This window comes from Botryllus schlosseri, chromosome 10, assembly GCF_051294905.1.
Source record: "Botryllus schlosseri isolate E-star chromosome 10, Bs_hap1, whole genome shotgun sequence".
In the NCBI taxonomy this organism is placed as follows: Eukaryota; Metazoa; Chordata; class Ascidiacea; order Stolidobranchia; family Styelidae; genus Botryllus; species Botryllus schlosseri.
In genome coordinates, this window is record NC_137245.1 from 7,936,786 (window position 1) to 7,953,628 (window position 16,843).

At 39.7% G+C, this 16,843-nt stretch overlaps 2 protein-coding genes across 2 annotated transcripts; both read right to left on the bottom strand.

Annotated features, from left to right (window-relative positions):
• Positions 1-225: 225 nt before the first annotated feature.
• Positions 226-7,370, bottom strand: LOC145448407 (uncharacterized). Its single transcript, XM_080326788.1, has 3 exons — positions 7,146-7,370; positions 5,905-5,977; positions 226-647 (listed from the first exon to the last, which is right to left on the bottom strand). The coding sequence occupies exons 1-3, from the start codon at positions 7,162-7,164 to the stop codon at positions 332-334; spliced, it is 408 nt and encodes a 135-aa protein (XP_080182914.1). The 5' UTR covers positions 7,165-7,370; the 3' UTR covers positions 226-331.
• Positions 7,371-15,219: 7,849 nt separating this feature from the next.
• Positions 15,220-16,843, bottom strand: LOC145448791 (kelch-like protein 7). Its single transcript, XM_080327241.1, has 2 exons — positions 16,031-16,843; positions 15,220-15,408 (listed from the first exon to the last, which is right to left on the bottom strand). Exons 1-2 carry the CDS (start codon positions 16,841-16,843, stop codon positions 15,220-15,222), a joined length of 1,002 nt encoding a protein of 333 aa, XP_080183367.1.

Genomic DNA, 16,843 nt, shown 5'->3' on the forward strand with positions numbered 1-16,843 from the left:
TTTATACTCTTTAATCAATCGTGTTTATTGAACCGAATATTTACAGAATTACAGTAATCATGTGGAATTCAGACTTTTTATTGGATCAGATAAGCTTCCTTCAGGTACGTGCCACCGCCTGTCCCATCGGCCGCGGCTTTGATAACGCGCTATAATGTGTAACTTCATCCTTGCCGGGTCAGGTTTATTGATATCTGAGAATATCCGATGAAAGAGACTAAATAATAGTTGAAGAGCGCTCTGCTTTTAGATTTATTAAAAAACTACATATCGACGCAATTGAAATAAACTTCCAAAATTTTAAAATTCCATGCTTGTTTCGTGATCTTGCTTAAACCCGCACCATTGATTGCGCCATAGCTCCGGGAACTACCTCCAGATGTTCTTGTATGATAGCGCAAAATGGGCACCAGCAATGCGTGCAAAAGTCTCCGATAACGCTACCATCGATTCCCCGAGTTTGTCTTACTTTTCCACGGATGAGTCCACCTGCTATCCATCCAAAGCACCAATATGCTAAGCCCCAAATTACACAGTCCTCTCCTACGGCTTCGGCGGTCTTTCCAAAAGTATAACACGGGGCAAACCAGGTTATAATACAGACCCCACAGTTGTCGAAACATCCATAGAGGGAATGTTGAAATTGTCTGAAAAAAGCTCCAAGATGTAATTCATATGAAAATTGTAGTATATGTTACAGGTCGGGGGTTCTGAGTGGCCCGCGATGCAATATTCGAAATTAGTTATTATTGGGGTGATTTATTTGACACTGCAACAAAAGTCAGAATTTTGTCAAAATTGTAGCGATAGGTCAAACAATTGTCAAAATTGTTCACGAAGTCAAAATAAAATTTGCAATCAGCTTCGTTTCTCTTGTATCGTGTTGTACTGTCGGTGAACTTATCATTTGACATTGTTGAAACAAACAAATAAGGTGACATGATGTTTTGCTCAACGTATCGCAATATCATGACTGAAGCAAGACTGCGTTGGCATTGGTTGGGATCAAGAATCGCATGATGTAGACGAACTTATCAGAATGAAGGAACACGGTGTGTCACCAGCAGTGTACGCACGACTTCAGAGTTGCCAGCAAACAACTGCTGTTGTTGAACGTTAATTCTTTCATTTTCAGTAAATAATATACAGTAGAATATTCAACTCAAGTAATTTTCTCAATGTTCGCGAGAATTAGTGTCACCACATATCTTAATTTATCACACATATCACTTGTGGCCATTGGGAAGCTTTTGTCGAGAGGTGTGAAGTCAGCGGGACGACTAGACAGCGGCCCTTAGACGTCAGCCTACGTGCAAGGACATGTCAATGCAGGTATAGTTTCGCAAACATGCGGTTCCGCGATTTGCGCTTCCAGGAAGATCACGACGAAACTGTGGTCCTAAATGAGAAACCTTCCATATTGATATATGTCTTAGTGTCGAAATGACCTGCACCAAATAGCCCTGTCCGTGCAAGCAGATCAACAATTCGCCTTGTCCAGGGCCATATTGCCAATTGATTCCTAAAATGCTTCCTGGTGACTACAAAATGTCATCAATACATGAGTGACACTCATTCGTAAACCGCATATGCCCCTTTCTTCAAATAGGTTACAGGTAGGGCTGGGCACAATGATTCGAGTACTCGAATCTGAATCGAGTATTAATTTTAATGATTCGAGTCGAGTAGTAAAAGACTAATTTTTCGAGTACTGAAATTAGACGCTCCCCGCAACTGAAAGTTAATTACCTAACAAGAATTATAGTTTCTACTCTATTCGATACTATTCGATCCGTGCGGTTGATACTCTTCAACACGCTATTCCGATCAAAGTTACAATGCGGAATTCTTTGTTGCGGTGCTGCCTGCAAGAATACAATTGAACCACTGCAAAACTTCAACATCGGATCATCCGTAGCATTGCCAAAGCCCCACGGGGCCTGGATGTACAAGTGATAAATCGCTTTTCAAAAGATTTGGGGTTCTAAACTTAGAAGATATGAGGAAGCTATATGAATTGGCAAGTTTATGTATCAGTTCCATTGCGGTCAATGTCCCTCAAATTTCAACGACTTCACCTCGGAGACAAAAGCGCACAAGTACAGCACACGCGCGTCAACAAAGAACAACTACCATATGATCAGGACTGAATACAAGAAAACTCATCGCTCTATCAAGTATGCCGGACCCCAATTGTGGAACAGCATCTCGCCGGCTATCCGACAGTCGTCGAGCATGTCCGCATTCAAGTCGAAATACAAGCAATTTCTTCTAAATGAATACCAGCCAGTCTTCAGGATTACCGGACCACGGCCTAACATCGACCTCGCCCTCCGCCACATGCCACCTCATTTTGTCGCTTGCGTCTTATATTCTCTACATTACTTTTCATTCAGTGTACATGCCTCTTATTTACTTCGCCTAGGCCAGGACTGGCAAACCTTTTCAGCCATAGGGTCACATTCTATTGACGAACTATTGCGCGGGCCACTAGTCACTCGAAGCGCGAAAATTTATGAAGTTCATATGTCAATATTATTGTCACTGACTATATTACGGGCCTGCTTTATATCGCTGGGCCCAGTTTGCAAGGACTGGACTATTTGGCGCCTGGACAATGGACATATTGATATCGAAAGCTTCGACCAACATGCGTTCACGGCCTTTCTGCGAGCGCAAACGCAGGGTCGCATTATAGATCCCATTCGCATATGTTGAACAACACTTTGTCTCGTAAACACGAATATAGTTGGACTCAATCTGATATGTAAGGCGATCTTCCATTTTCACAAAGGGGCAACAATATTAAAAGCAAGAAATCGAGTGACAAAATGTTGCACGAAACGTGTAGAAAATTTTTACTTTTGATAAATCTATCGCATATCATTCTGATTTATTGTAGTGTACGAAGATCTACCAAAATGTGACTGGCTCATGTATCTGCCAATGCGTCGGAACTGATATTTTAGTCATCACATCTCAAGTGTTGCGGCCAGATTAATCTAATTTTTGGTTGGCTTTGCAAGTTCACAATCTGTGCAATCCATTTTTGATAATATTATTAATTTAGGAAATTACCTCGCGGGCCACTCAAAACCTTCTCACGAGCCACGGGTTGGCCGGCCCTGGCCTAGGTTAAGGTGGGTGTCTGATCCTAAAGGCTACTACTAGTTGTTTCAACATCTTTTTATATTTTCATTGTATTGCAGTCTGGTGATGTTTTGAAACGATGAAAATATTGATAAACCTGATTGATTGATTGATCCACTGAGGAAACCTTGATTGGCCGTATCGCAGCATACAAAGCTTCGAAGGTTACTGGAAATAATACATGTCTGAAGTCATCATCACCCCACAATATTGTCAAAAAGTAAAATGAAAACGGTATGGTCGACAAAAATGCCAAAGTATCTTTCATGTGACGGATAACAGGCTTTGTGATGACATAAACGGTAAATATTTGATCTTTGACATATTACATTATGTTGTGGCGTCATAATCAGTGATACTCGCATACTCGACTCGACTCGAAGCGTAATACGTGATTCAGAATAGAATCACTTAGATACTCGATTTTGGCCAGCCCTAGTAAGAGGTAGTCTAAGTAGGCTAGCCATTATTATTTTCAAGCAAAATTATAAATGCTGTCATCATCAATAATGTACTCAATTGGAAGTATACGTAGATATTTTCAAGGCTTGCCGCAACTATTTGAAATCGAAAAAGAACATGATATTGCTCCTTCACTGCGAACCCTCTCATGCTGCAGACAGTATAGGCTACAATAAGTGGTTGTGTGAACGTGAGGTTCCCGTTCGCGTTTTGTGTGTGATCCTCGGAAATTTAGAGGTTCACGTTCACAAACGAACCTTGGTAGGTTCTGCAATGTGCACCTTTTTCATATATTATAGTTATCATGTCATTGTAGCATCTTTGATTGAAATTTATTGCATTTTAACTGCGGGCCACTCTATACATGGCGCTGACAGCATAAAATATTAGACTAAACGAGCATTCATCATGACAATCCCAATCCCACTCAGACGCCGAATGCATTGTGCGGTCTGGCCAAGACCGATAAGACGTAAGCTTATATTCCCTTGCAAGTCCTCGTCGAAATTGTTGGCAAAGCAACGGACGAATATCGATTTTATAGCATTTGATTGCTCCAGTTGATATATTGGCGACGCTTAAAAAATCAGTATGTACTTCAGCATTGTGGCATTTTATGGCTGAAGTCGTCACTAAATATCGTGTACATTAACATATATCACTTCACTGAAATGTAGGGTTGGAATTAGCAATATGACGTCACGAACCTTTCAGAGATTCGCCAAATTAAAATATGAAGCCGTTAACCAGACGCTACATAAGCTGGAGAATACAGCCGTAGTGTCGCACAATCCTCTTGCTCTAGTGTAAGCTGAGCAAAGTGAGATGCCACATTCACCGACAGCTTTGTTGGCTAACCGTATGATCAATAACTGATGACAAGAGGTGGTCAATAACGAAGTACTTCTACTTTTTGGAAGTACTCAAGTAGTTTTCCTCTACTTATGATACATACTCAAGTAGTACTGATTTTCTCTATTTCTACTTCTACCTCTTAATATTTTGTGATCTACTTACTTACTTTTCGCTATTTACAGTTTGTCAAGTACAAGTAGTTTAATATCCCAATACGAAAGATAGCCTGAGGAACTTCGGGGCTGTTTCCACGGAGTACCAACATTTAATATTTATAAAAGTCATGTAAAGCCCAGAAATTTTGTTGCGCTTCGCGCACAGTAGTTATGGAGAGTTATATATATTTTCATGAAAGTAACAGTGAATATGATTTAGGTACCGGATTGCTTGGTTCCGCTCACACCGCATTGACGCCCATATCAAATATTTCATCATAGTAAATATGGCCGACCATAACGTTTGAAACTACCGTTTCACAATCTAGCAATTACATATCATATCGTAATCTAGCCGTCCATTACATGTCCTGCTAATCTGGAAAATCCAGCTCTTTTGAACGTTACACCTGTTTTAGCGGATCACCTTTGAAGCTTTATAGACAAAATACTAGAACTATATTTTCCGCTTTTTAGAAGTGGTACTTGTATTCCTGTTTCAATTGTGAGTATCATACTTTGAGTTGTAATTACTTTCATATCTTTTGTTTGCAGAACATACATGTTGAAGCATAAAAGCAAGTGTGGTAATGGCTCTATTTTCGGAAAATAAATCTACACTAAAGATGACTTTTACGATCCACACTATTTGTTTTCATCGTATACTAATCGCGCAAAGTGATGAAACCGTATCCGATACAACTTCTAGGTATTGCTCTTCACCTAAACTTGGGGCCTTATCATATGGGGTAGGGCGCCATGCCATGATATTCTCTTAAACGGGGTCTTCTAGTAAACAAAGGGTTAGTATCGCATTTTCAGATCAATACTGTAATTTGCATCCCATGATGCGACAGAATGCTTATTCTGTCGAAAACTGATACCTCCTGGGATGCATCAATACGAATCAACCTTTCTGCACCTTCCGCATAGCTGAATTGGCAGCTTTGGATAGTCCATGCAAACGAATTAAGACTGTTTTCAAAACTACTTACTTGCTGGAGTAGATTTAAAGACAGTCAATTCTATTTGTACTTCAAGTAGTTTCAGGTGAGTTATCGAAGAAGTACTTCTACTCGTACTTGGGAAGATTTTTTCGTCGCTACTTCTACTTCTACTTGAGTAGATTTCTTGACTACTTTGACCACCTCTGCTGATGACTGTGCATGTGCACTGTGTACAGCGAACATGTCTGCATGCTTCGTATACGACAGCAGCTAATGTCAACGCGCGTGAATCCAAAAAGTATATCTCCATGAATATCAAGGCAAATTTTACGTACCCTGTTGGTCGAAATTGTTGAGTCGTGGTAGCCGTTGAATACGTGACATGGGCGTCCGTGGAGTGATAAGGCGCTGTAAAGTTGTAATGATAATAATCAAGGCAAGTAATCCGCTATGAATCACTACTAACGTAACTAGTGTACTAATGCATACATCCTGCCAAGATAGAGAAGCTCCAACAAATGGTTGCCAACGTAAGGATTTAGGGCGTTTGACTGTCCTGAATCAAGCCTCGGGGGATGGGTCATGGTCCATGACTCAGAGGTGAGCCTTTCGCCGAACGCGTGATGCACGTAATCTAATAAATCTAGGATGTTTTATACGGTGTTGCAAACGTCGTTTTATTTCCCCCACGCTATACCCACAATTACAGCGGCACTTATATTGATTACATATACATTACTCTGCTGAACTGCAGGAATAACGTGTCTACGTGTTGCAGGGAGCAGTTGTTCTCTATTCGCCCCGAATCGTCGAAATTTCATCTCGGTGACGTCATATTTTGCGATCCCATTGCTGATATACACTTTTGTTGATATACAGTGTTCTTTCCAATTTTCTACTATAGTCGATTGACGATTACCCCTAACGACAGTCAGGCGAAAATATTCGGGTTCATTTCCATATGAATATACTATTCAATTTTATGAAATTATTACTTTTTTTGCTGTAACCATACCCATCGTCCATGTTGGAGAGCACAGCGTTGTACTGACGTATAGTTCTAAAGCATGATTTCTAAGCTATGGGATCTATTTTATCTCTATATTGAACTCATGACGCCCGCGACCCCTACTATACAGCATGACATTCAATGATAAGACCTTTCCTCAAGTAAGATCGGTATGCCTCATGTTAGGAATAGCACCACGCCCATTTTGATTTTTGACCACCTCTTAATATTCGGACAAGGCCATGAAAAGGAAGGCAAAGGGCGTTTCCAAAACCACTGGCGCAAAGTCCTATTAAAATAGCGAGTATTCGAGGCGATCAGTCCTGATTCTTGCTAATTCTGACAAGCGGGTTCAAGAATGCAATATATATAGGCTACCAAATTAACTAAATATACACATAGGTCTACGTACAATTGTATACCCCTGAATATAGTCAGCAGGGGGTGTTTACAAAGCTCAAGGATCACGGTCCGAATTTTGGATGGATTTATTGTGAGGCCATCGAATTTTCCGATGAAATAACAATGCTATGTTCTTGCGATTTGAAAAACTACTTTGTCACTCACGTAATGTATTGTGATTCATGAACTGCCGACTTGTGGCACATGATCGGTTTATGGAGTCGCCTGTTACCAGATGTCCTGGTTCGATATGAAATTCCAGCAAATTCTAGTAAGAAAATACTGGCCCGCGGTACCATTACCATTGGTGTAGGCCTATTCACACGCAAAATGTGCTGCACGAAAACATGACCTAACTCAGAACCATATCGTGATTATAAATCATTGTAAGCATAATTTTGATTAAAATATTGTATTTGATTTATACCGTGGTGTAGGTCTTATCCCTCTATGGTAGATACTGGTTTCGTGTATCACTGGTGTATATTCACACCGCCATGTGTACACGGATGGGAATACACACCTTTTTGCTAAGGGTGGAGATCTCTTCTCTGATACATAAGTTTTGTGCAGAAAATAAAGTTTATACCAGCAGAGTATGCTTTTCATTTATGCATCAGATTGAGCGTCACCTTGAAAAAAATGTGACCTTCTACCCAGGGCTGTGGAGTCGGAGTCGGAGTCGGTGGAGTCGGAGTCGGAGTCGGGGTAATTTTCGCTTGATGGAGTCGGAGTCGGAGTCGGAGTCGTGAAAACTATAATAGCTGGAGTCGGAGTCGGAGTCGGAGTCGGTGGGAAAATACTGACTGGAGTCGGAGTCGGAGTTTGTGAGAATGACTATGACTTCGACTCCGACTCCGACTCCAACTTCTCTATCATGAAAACATTTGCTTTCAAAGAATTTTCAATAGAATTTTTATGTACCACCAATCACTGTTATTAATAACTATACAGATCAGGTGCGGCCAGCCCGTGGCACGCAGGCCAAATTTGGCACACGAGAAGGTTAGGTGTGGCCTGCGAGGTAATTCTCGAAATTATTTATGACATCAGGTACAATTGCAAGGCCAACTAAAATTTGATTGGCATGACCGCGAAATTTGATGATTACTAAAACAACAGTTCTGACGCATTGACGTATCCAGGGGTCAGCCACATTTATCCCAGATCTTCGTATATGACCATGAAGTAGAATATTTCATAGCAGATTTATTTGACTTGAAATTTTTCTCGGTACTTCGCATGATTCATTGTCACTAGATTTCTTGCATTCAGTATTTGAGCCCCCTTCTGAAAATTATAAATACATATTATTCACAGAATTGAGTCTAACTATATTCGCAATTAGGAGATACGGCTTCGCTTGTGCACTCGCAGCGAGATCGTCGACAAAATATTTGCACAAAATGATAGAGGCATGTTCAGTGTTCACTGATACCGTCGATTTTGCTATGTCTAAACGTCGAATAATCCTGTCGTTGCCAAATGAGCTCAGTGGTATACAGATGCGACCCCCAATGTATGTTAGCGACATATTTATTGATATAGCTATAGCCTAAATCAGTCGTTATCTTGCAAAAAAATTTCGCGCTTCGCGCGACCAGGGCCTGATTGCGCACTGCACAGTTGCATGACATATTGTTATCAATTTTAGAGCGTATTAATATAAGTCTTGTTTGCAATGTTACCTAATTCGGTTCGCTCCTATCGAAGACTAAAAGAAGGTTATCAACATTCCAGTTGCCCGCGCAATGGTTCGTAAATCTCAGGTGTCCCTTTCGCCGAAAAAGTTGCCCACCCCTGATATAGATAAAATCAGACATTACTTGCAAATTAAAACTCAGTTGCAGAGGGGAAGAAAATCGCAAGATGCGTTTTCGCGATGCAGTCAAAATTGATGCAATTTTTGAAATTGTACCATGTGTGACAGAGAAAATGCATCGGCTGGTTTTGTAAAATTGTAAAAATGATGTAAATATGACCAAACGATGCTTCCCACTTGACAAAATTAAAAATATTTGTAGTGTAGCTTAGCTGTTTGGGTCGAACAAATGATTAAGAAAGACTGCAAGTCCCAATCCTTGAATACTTGATTAAGTACATGTAGACTAGACATAGGCTATGGTCTTTGACTACTTAAATAAATTCCATTTATGACCAATGTCTATTATTAGTAGTAAGAGTGTTTGTGCTTGTAATCAGGATAGTGTGTAATGACAAAATTAGTAAGTTCAATTTCTTTATTAGTTGCTGAGCCATACCCAAGCGCTACACTTGGATTTTTTATCTACATTTTTATTATACAGGATTGGATATCTGCCATATTTGAATGATTCATACATGTCAGGATATTAGAGAGTCCATGTTATAAAAACTTGAAAGGAAGGATATTTAGCAAATCTTTATTTCATGTTGTTGTTGTTGTATGTGGGGTTAATGGTGCTTAACTACTAAGGTCATGTGCACCAGACCACGTCGAAAATAATATATCCGCAAATAATTAGATTAATCGGGTAGCCAATACGAATTCAATGACAGTCTGAATTGTATATGGACTGGATAATAGGGCCCGTACTGTTATGTCGACATGGTTCCGTCTAGCCGCACTCTTCAAATATTGTCTCTGAGAAGCATATACTGGGCACACAAGCAGAAAGTGCTCGACCGTCTCTTCGGCCTTGCACGTGTGGCACAGGCCATCTTCATGTTAATTGCATAGTGGATAATTCGAGCTGTGCCACAATGAAACAATTTAGCATGACACAGTTAATCATATGTTTGCATATGTTCAATGGTTGTATGATAGTCATTCAACCGACAATGTGGCATATAATTTTCGAAGTAGATTGTAATAATGCTGGAGTCGGAGTCGGGAGTCGGAGTCGGAGTCGGTACGTTTAAAGACCCAGGAGTCGGAGTCGGAGTCGGGGTCGGTACATTTAAAGACTCAGGAGTCGGAGTCAGTAGATGTGGATTCATTCTACGGTCATGCCGCTTTAACATATTTGAGGATCTCCTTTCCACATTAGTATTTTTGAGGTGTAACTCATTGATTTGATCTGCTGTCTGTGAAAACACACAATGCCCCTCGTCCATTTGACGTTTTGTTAGGTATGTGCATTGTGCACGTGAGTAATAATGAATGGCTAATGTTGTGTGATGTTTGTACAATATGGCTGTTCTAAAATAACTTCTTTTTTATTTTACTGGGTGGTTACACGATAAAATTGTTATGTTGCATAAAAGGAACACTGAATCTGGCTTAATTTGAAAAAAGTGGAATCAATGATGTGAGAGGAGAATATTTTGGATTTGAAAATAAATGGAGTATTTTAGTGAGAAATTCTTTCATATAATATAATTACATAGTACTAAGCCAACTATTTTTTCATATCCAAAACATTCTACTCTAATAACTTCACTTCTTCTAGTTGGAATTGAGTCAAATTTGCTATGAATCATATTTTTACACAATGTAACAATATCATGAGATAGCCGGTAAAATTCGAAAATCTCTATTTGTAATTAGTCTAAAATTTTTTTCATAGCATTGCTTTCTACTGGTTGGAATTGAGCCAAATTTGATTTTTTTAGGCAATCTAGCAATTTTAAGAAGTAGTCGGAAAATTTGAAAAAATGTTTTTGAACAGCCCCATTGCACAATTATTTCTCCAATGCTGTAACTGCGATGTAGTCTATAATGCAATTGGGAAAACCTTTATTATAATCAAAAGGTATCTGTTCTGTTGTCGCTGCACAATGCACATAGTTGCATGCGCGCTTTTACAGCATGCTGGCCTGTTGTAAATACCTCTACATTAACATGCATCTATTGATTCTCTATCAACTAGTATCTTGACGTGAATTTGTTGGTTCTCTATCAGATAGTATGTAGGCGTAAATTCGTTGGTTCTCTATCAGCTATTCGTGAGCTATCGTCGATGTGTTCATAATAAAAACTGAATGCTTGTATTGGTGATGTATCAGACTGACAAGAGAGATATTTGATTTTAAGTTCTAAGATTAGTAAAGTTATCTTTAGCATCGGTAAATGAGGCCAGGACCTGTCCGTTATCTGCCTAAATAAACACGTGCCAAGACTCTGATAGGGACAAAATGAGCATGTTTCGCAAACAGGGAATTCGATATCACCCAAGCAGGATTGAAAACATGAGTTGAACATGACTTCAATACTGTGACTTGGACTCGACTCGAGTCATAACACCATGACTCGGACTTGACCCTTTAAACGGTGACTTGGACTCGGACTCGAGTCTGTGATGAATTGAAAATGACTCGACTCGACTCGAGTCAAAACCACAAAAGTAGGATTGACTCGTGACTCGGAACCATGTGACTTGGTTACAACCCTGCAATGAATTCTTCGGCAACTGGACATTCCGTTACATGGGTTTTTAACCAAAGGTACGTAGACCTCATCGGGGTATAAAGCACCACATCAGTGGGTGGAACATTTTCTAGGTCAATTTATTCAACTGGATAATAGTCTTCGCGCTACGCGCAATGTTATGTGAATGGGCTTTCTGATTTTAATGAAGGAACCATTAGAAATTGTGTTTAAAATGGTCAGAGGCTACGAGAAATCTTATTGGAAGCACAAGGGGTACGGTCGCTAAAAATTTTAAGAAATAATTACTATGGCTCAATAAATATTATATTCAAGTTGTTATTGCTAAGTTCCAATAATAATCGAATGCAAAATATGACGATGATTTAATTTGACTTTGGCAATGACAGCAACAATAGCCTACTTATCACGACTATATGAAAACCAGGATTAGGCTAAACCGCTCTGATATCAGATCAATATTCAGTAGATTTTAAAATATTCTACAAAAATTCGTGGCACGTCAAAGGTCCAATCGCTGCAATATTATAACCCGACAGTTTTACGATGTCATGATGCACCATCTCGCATGATGTCTATAACTCATTATTTTAACAAATTATGCCCGGCACTAAAACAATTTTATTCGAATATTTGAAAATATGATTTTATTCCGTGTCAAGCGTGAATTCCTACAATAGTAAGTACATTTCCACGATGTTTGTGGAATGCCTGTCTGCAAGGTCCCGTCAAATAAGACCTATTCTTGGAAATTATACATTGACTATCCCTATTATTGATGCTGCGGCCCGCGGCGTCATCAAAAACTAGGAAATTGGCCCGCGAGCACATTTGAGTTTGAGATCTCTGATATATAGCGAAGTCTCTGCGAAAATCAAATTCTCTTCTGTGTTCTCGCTTTGTAAATGCCTAGCCAGGGCATGTCCCGGTGGCGTTCATAAAAACTTTCACTGTCTGTTCTTTCAAACCCGCGCACAATAAAGAAATGCTGATTTAATCTCTCATATTCATCAAATTAACGCGCAAGCTGGTCGACTTTGCCTAGTTGTCCCTACACAGTGATGTAACAATCCTATCTACATCTGAACTATGTTACCGTCATATGCGTTGAGTCGACCTATGCTGGAATAGGTCGATTATGACGTTGTTTCGCACCATGATAATTCTTGAAACTTGGTATGTTGTGTCGTGCTGGTGGTATTGTACACTGCTCCAAGTTTCAGGTTTGCTACTTAAAGATCAGTGTAGTAGCCTCGTTTCCACAGTTTAGTGTGTGCTGATCCGTCATGCATTGCAAACAGATTTTACTCAAAGATGGTATTGGAATCCATTGATTTCGACGATGTTCCATACAGAGATCGGTCATGACATTTGGCACGGTAATTCTTAATGTTAGTATCAAACGCTGTAACAAGTTTTAACTTTGTCACTGAACTATGTGGTTGGTAATTTCGTTTCCAAGTCGAGTAAGAGCTGATTCGTTGTTTATCGCTAACAGATTTTATGTAAAAGCCGCTATTGGTTTCAATTGATTTTAACGATGCTCCATACCTAGATCTGTCATGATCTTTTGCACGGTATGTCTTGGTTTTAGTATTGAACGCTGTGTCAGGTCTCAACGTTTACACTCAATGATTAGGGCAGTCATTTCGTTGGCGCAGGGTTCAAGGTTAAGAACCACTGATCTAAATATTGACATTACGAATTTCTTGAGCTTTGTCGCATTGTTTATCCTGTCTTATCCAACTGAACAAGTATTATCTCACCCATGGGACGCATAATGCGTAATCAAAAAACGAGTAGGGAGATGTGGTACCGATGAGACACTGGGATCAGAAAATACCTGAAAAATTCTCTGTGATATTCCCATGATTACAGTACGCGAATTTGTCCACAATGGCATGCTAGCAAAATCTTTTCTCACATGCAAAATACTTCGACTTGTGTGATTTATGGTGTCTGTGACAAATAATTTACGTTTTAGGTGGTGTAAAATTAATTTGGATCGACGTATATACATTCTGCTATATCACCTTCCACACTAACAAACCAGCCATAATTTTTTAAATGAAGTTTAAGACTTGTATCAGGGTATATAATCTCACGTATTTTTTAATTCAATACCATTCTCGTATGGACTATTTTCAATTCAATTACAATATTTTACAGGATGGAGGGCCTGTGATACGTGATACCATAGCCAAATCAAGCAAAATAATTGGACAAACTAATACCTTAACAACAAAAATACGCCTACATATACAGAGACCGTAAATCCTAGTAACCTGTGGTGTTTTATCGGTATAACGAGGTATTTGAAAGTCAAAATAGCGATTTGCGGGTAATATGTATGTGCCATTAATTTTGTGGGTTTGGGCGTAAATCGAAACGTGATTTTATGCCAACATTTGAGCAGATATAACCTATTTTATTCTTGAAGGTGGCGACGATTATAGTACAAAACAAAACAAGTTTTTGAGTTTTAGAGCGTATCTCTCATCGGTCCCATGGTCGTGTGCTTTTGGACCTACCGGGTGGGGACCGACGATACGTTTGAGCAACAAATTTTAAACGTCCATAAATATTTTTTGAAAAGGCGGATATTCATGTAAATGTCCGCGCTAGGCAGAGCTTGGATCAAAGTGTTGAGCCAGCAAAAGATCTTTTCACGGCTCCAGATTTGAGGGCCAGAGGTCATTTGCAGTTTTTGAACAACAAAAATACGCCTACATATACAGAGACCGTAAATCATAGTTACCTGTGGTGTTTTATCGGTATAACGAGGTATTTGAAAGTCAAAATAGCTATTTGCGGGCAATATGTATGTGCCATTAATTTTGTGGGTTGGGGCGTAAATCGAAACGTGATTTTATGCCAACATTTGAGCAGATATAACCTATTTTATTCTTGAAGGTGGCGACGATTATAGTACAAAACAAAACAAGTTTTTGAGTTTTAGAGCGTATCTCTCATCGGTCCCATGGTCGTGTGCTTTTGGACCTACCGGGTGGGGTCCGATGATACGTTTGAGCAACAAATTTTAAACGTCCGTAAATATTTTTTGAAAAGGCGGATATTCATGTAAATGTCCGCGCTAGGCAGAACTTGGATCAAAGTGTTGAGCCAGTATCACGGCTGATGATTTGAGGGCCAGAGGTTATTTGCAGTTTTTGATCCATCGGTACCGCATCCCCTACATTCGGCCATGCTAGGACATTTGAATTTGACTCCGATGATATAGAAGACGTAACTTTGACATTATTTTCTCAGCAGAATAAAATAAACATGAATAGACCATGTAAATAAACTATTTAATTTTCAACGGTGGAAAGAAAATGGCAATAGAGTTGCAATTAGAAGTAAGTGTATCTAGTCTAATCAAATTATGATTTCGGCTGCAGATTTCATTGAAAAGTGCGATAGTTTATTCAAAATATTCATTCATTTCTACGACCACCTATGGTACTGGGACGAAACTAGGATGCAGCGCTTCTCATTTTGAATGATCATGAACCATTGAAAAATCACTTCCTTAGTGATTGTGGATACATACTATGCACTAGTGCGGGATACATCGACAAATTCTCTACTCCCACTCAAGTCCAGCTTTTTCAAAAGGGAGTACGGCTGCGACCAGACTCCGGCCGTATCGGAAAAATAGGAATCCGTTCCCGATCCGGTTCCGATCAGAAATTTCAAAAAAAATCCTGCCAATATCCATCCTGGATCTGGCAAAATCGTGCACACTACTCCCCAGTACTCTGGCCATAGTGTTATATAATGGTGTGTGCACCAGCAAAGCTACCGCAGTGTACTCATTACGATGATATAGTTTTTTGTGCTCTCGTATGGTCCTAGAACCTTTCAAAATCAGCCTTGAACTTTGCATTGCAACGGGTTAATCATTTTGACACAACGCAACATTCCAGTGTGGGATATTATGTCGCTGCTCAGGAGCAAGCGCGCAGTGACAGTGAAAGTGTGTATGCTCAATCGATTGCGCAGCAATGACCAATACGCTTGCGGTTTGCTTTGCTCCGCACTTGCTTCCACATGACACTGTTGCGTCACAATGTGAAACATACGTTACAATGCAAAACTTGACCCTGATTCTGGGAGGTTCCAGGAGAACGAGCATAATAAAATTTATACTTTAGTAAGCAGTACTATGGTAGCTTTCAAATGATACAAATTTTATCAAATTTCTCGCTCGGCAAGCAAGTTTAAATAGAGCCCTCAGCTGCTGCCCTGATAAAATGGAAAGAATGGCGTAACCCGATCGCAGTGAGCCGTGGGACTTGCTTGTGCCCACATCCACAACATTGTAGGACACTCTGCTCTGGCCGTATGATAAAAAGTACGACTCTGGCTTCGATCCGGACCGGGCCTTCTAGGCTATGAATTAAAATACGGTGGATATCCAATCCATGGACTAGCCATGCCCAGTTAAACTATGCACATATTGTTGCTGGCTATGGGTGGTAAGTAAGTAAGCAGTGCAAACAAATTACATTCTACATTGCAATTATAATTTTTGTTTCTTTTCGACCATCCATATAGCAACAATGATCGCAATTATGAAACAATATCCAAAGAAATATGCAATATGCCTTAGCAATGATAGGAAACATCTGCGAATAATCGCATCAACACTAAAATTCTGTACAATTGGTTGTTCTACATTGATTCCATAACCGGCATTATGATCATCTCTTTCAAATAAAACCCATTCACCGAGAAGAACATGTTGAATGAGCTGCAAACATTCCACCGAGGCCTCCACCATTTCCTCACAACAGATATTCTCGCTCATAAATTTTCGAGGCATGCAGGTAAGGTCAACCATTTTGAAAAGATCAACGAAGTGTTCTTGCCTTTCACGGTTTTGGTTAGTCCAGGACAAGATACCCAACCATTTCTGCATTTCCAGGCGTGTATGACCTTTTTCTATGAATTGTAGGCAATTCACGAGACATCCGTAGTCCAGCGACAAAAAATCAGCGGGTTTTCGAAAGTCTTCAAAATGAGCGGTAATGAAGTTCTTCATTGGTAAAGTAAGAGATTCCTTGTCATACAGACGAATTAATCCTAAGATTTCAGCACAGCTTTGTATGTCGATATTTCCAGTCAGGAATTCAACACAAAGTTCGGACAATTCTGGTAATTGCATCATTTCAGAAGCATCCAAGAGTCCTCGTGCGATATCCATCGAAATTCCTACTTTTCCAGTATAAATGAAATCGATGCATTGCCCCACCACTTCTGGAATCATGGCCGAAAAGTCAATAATGCCCATCCGGGCTTCCATAGTGTCATTCAAAAACATTGCTCTGAAATATTCCGTGCTTGACGCTAGTACAACTTTATGAGCCTTTACTTCGAAATTCCCACACTTTATAATGACATCACAAAGTTCTCCATCAGATTTGAGTTTCAGTACCGAAGCATGCAACTTGTCGGTATGATTTTCAACAGTCTTATTTGCAAGCTCCAT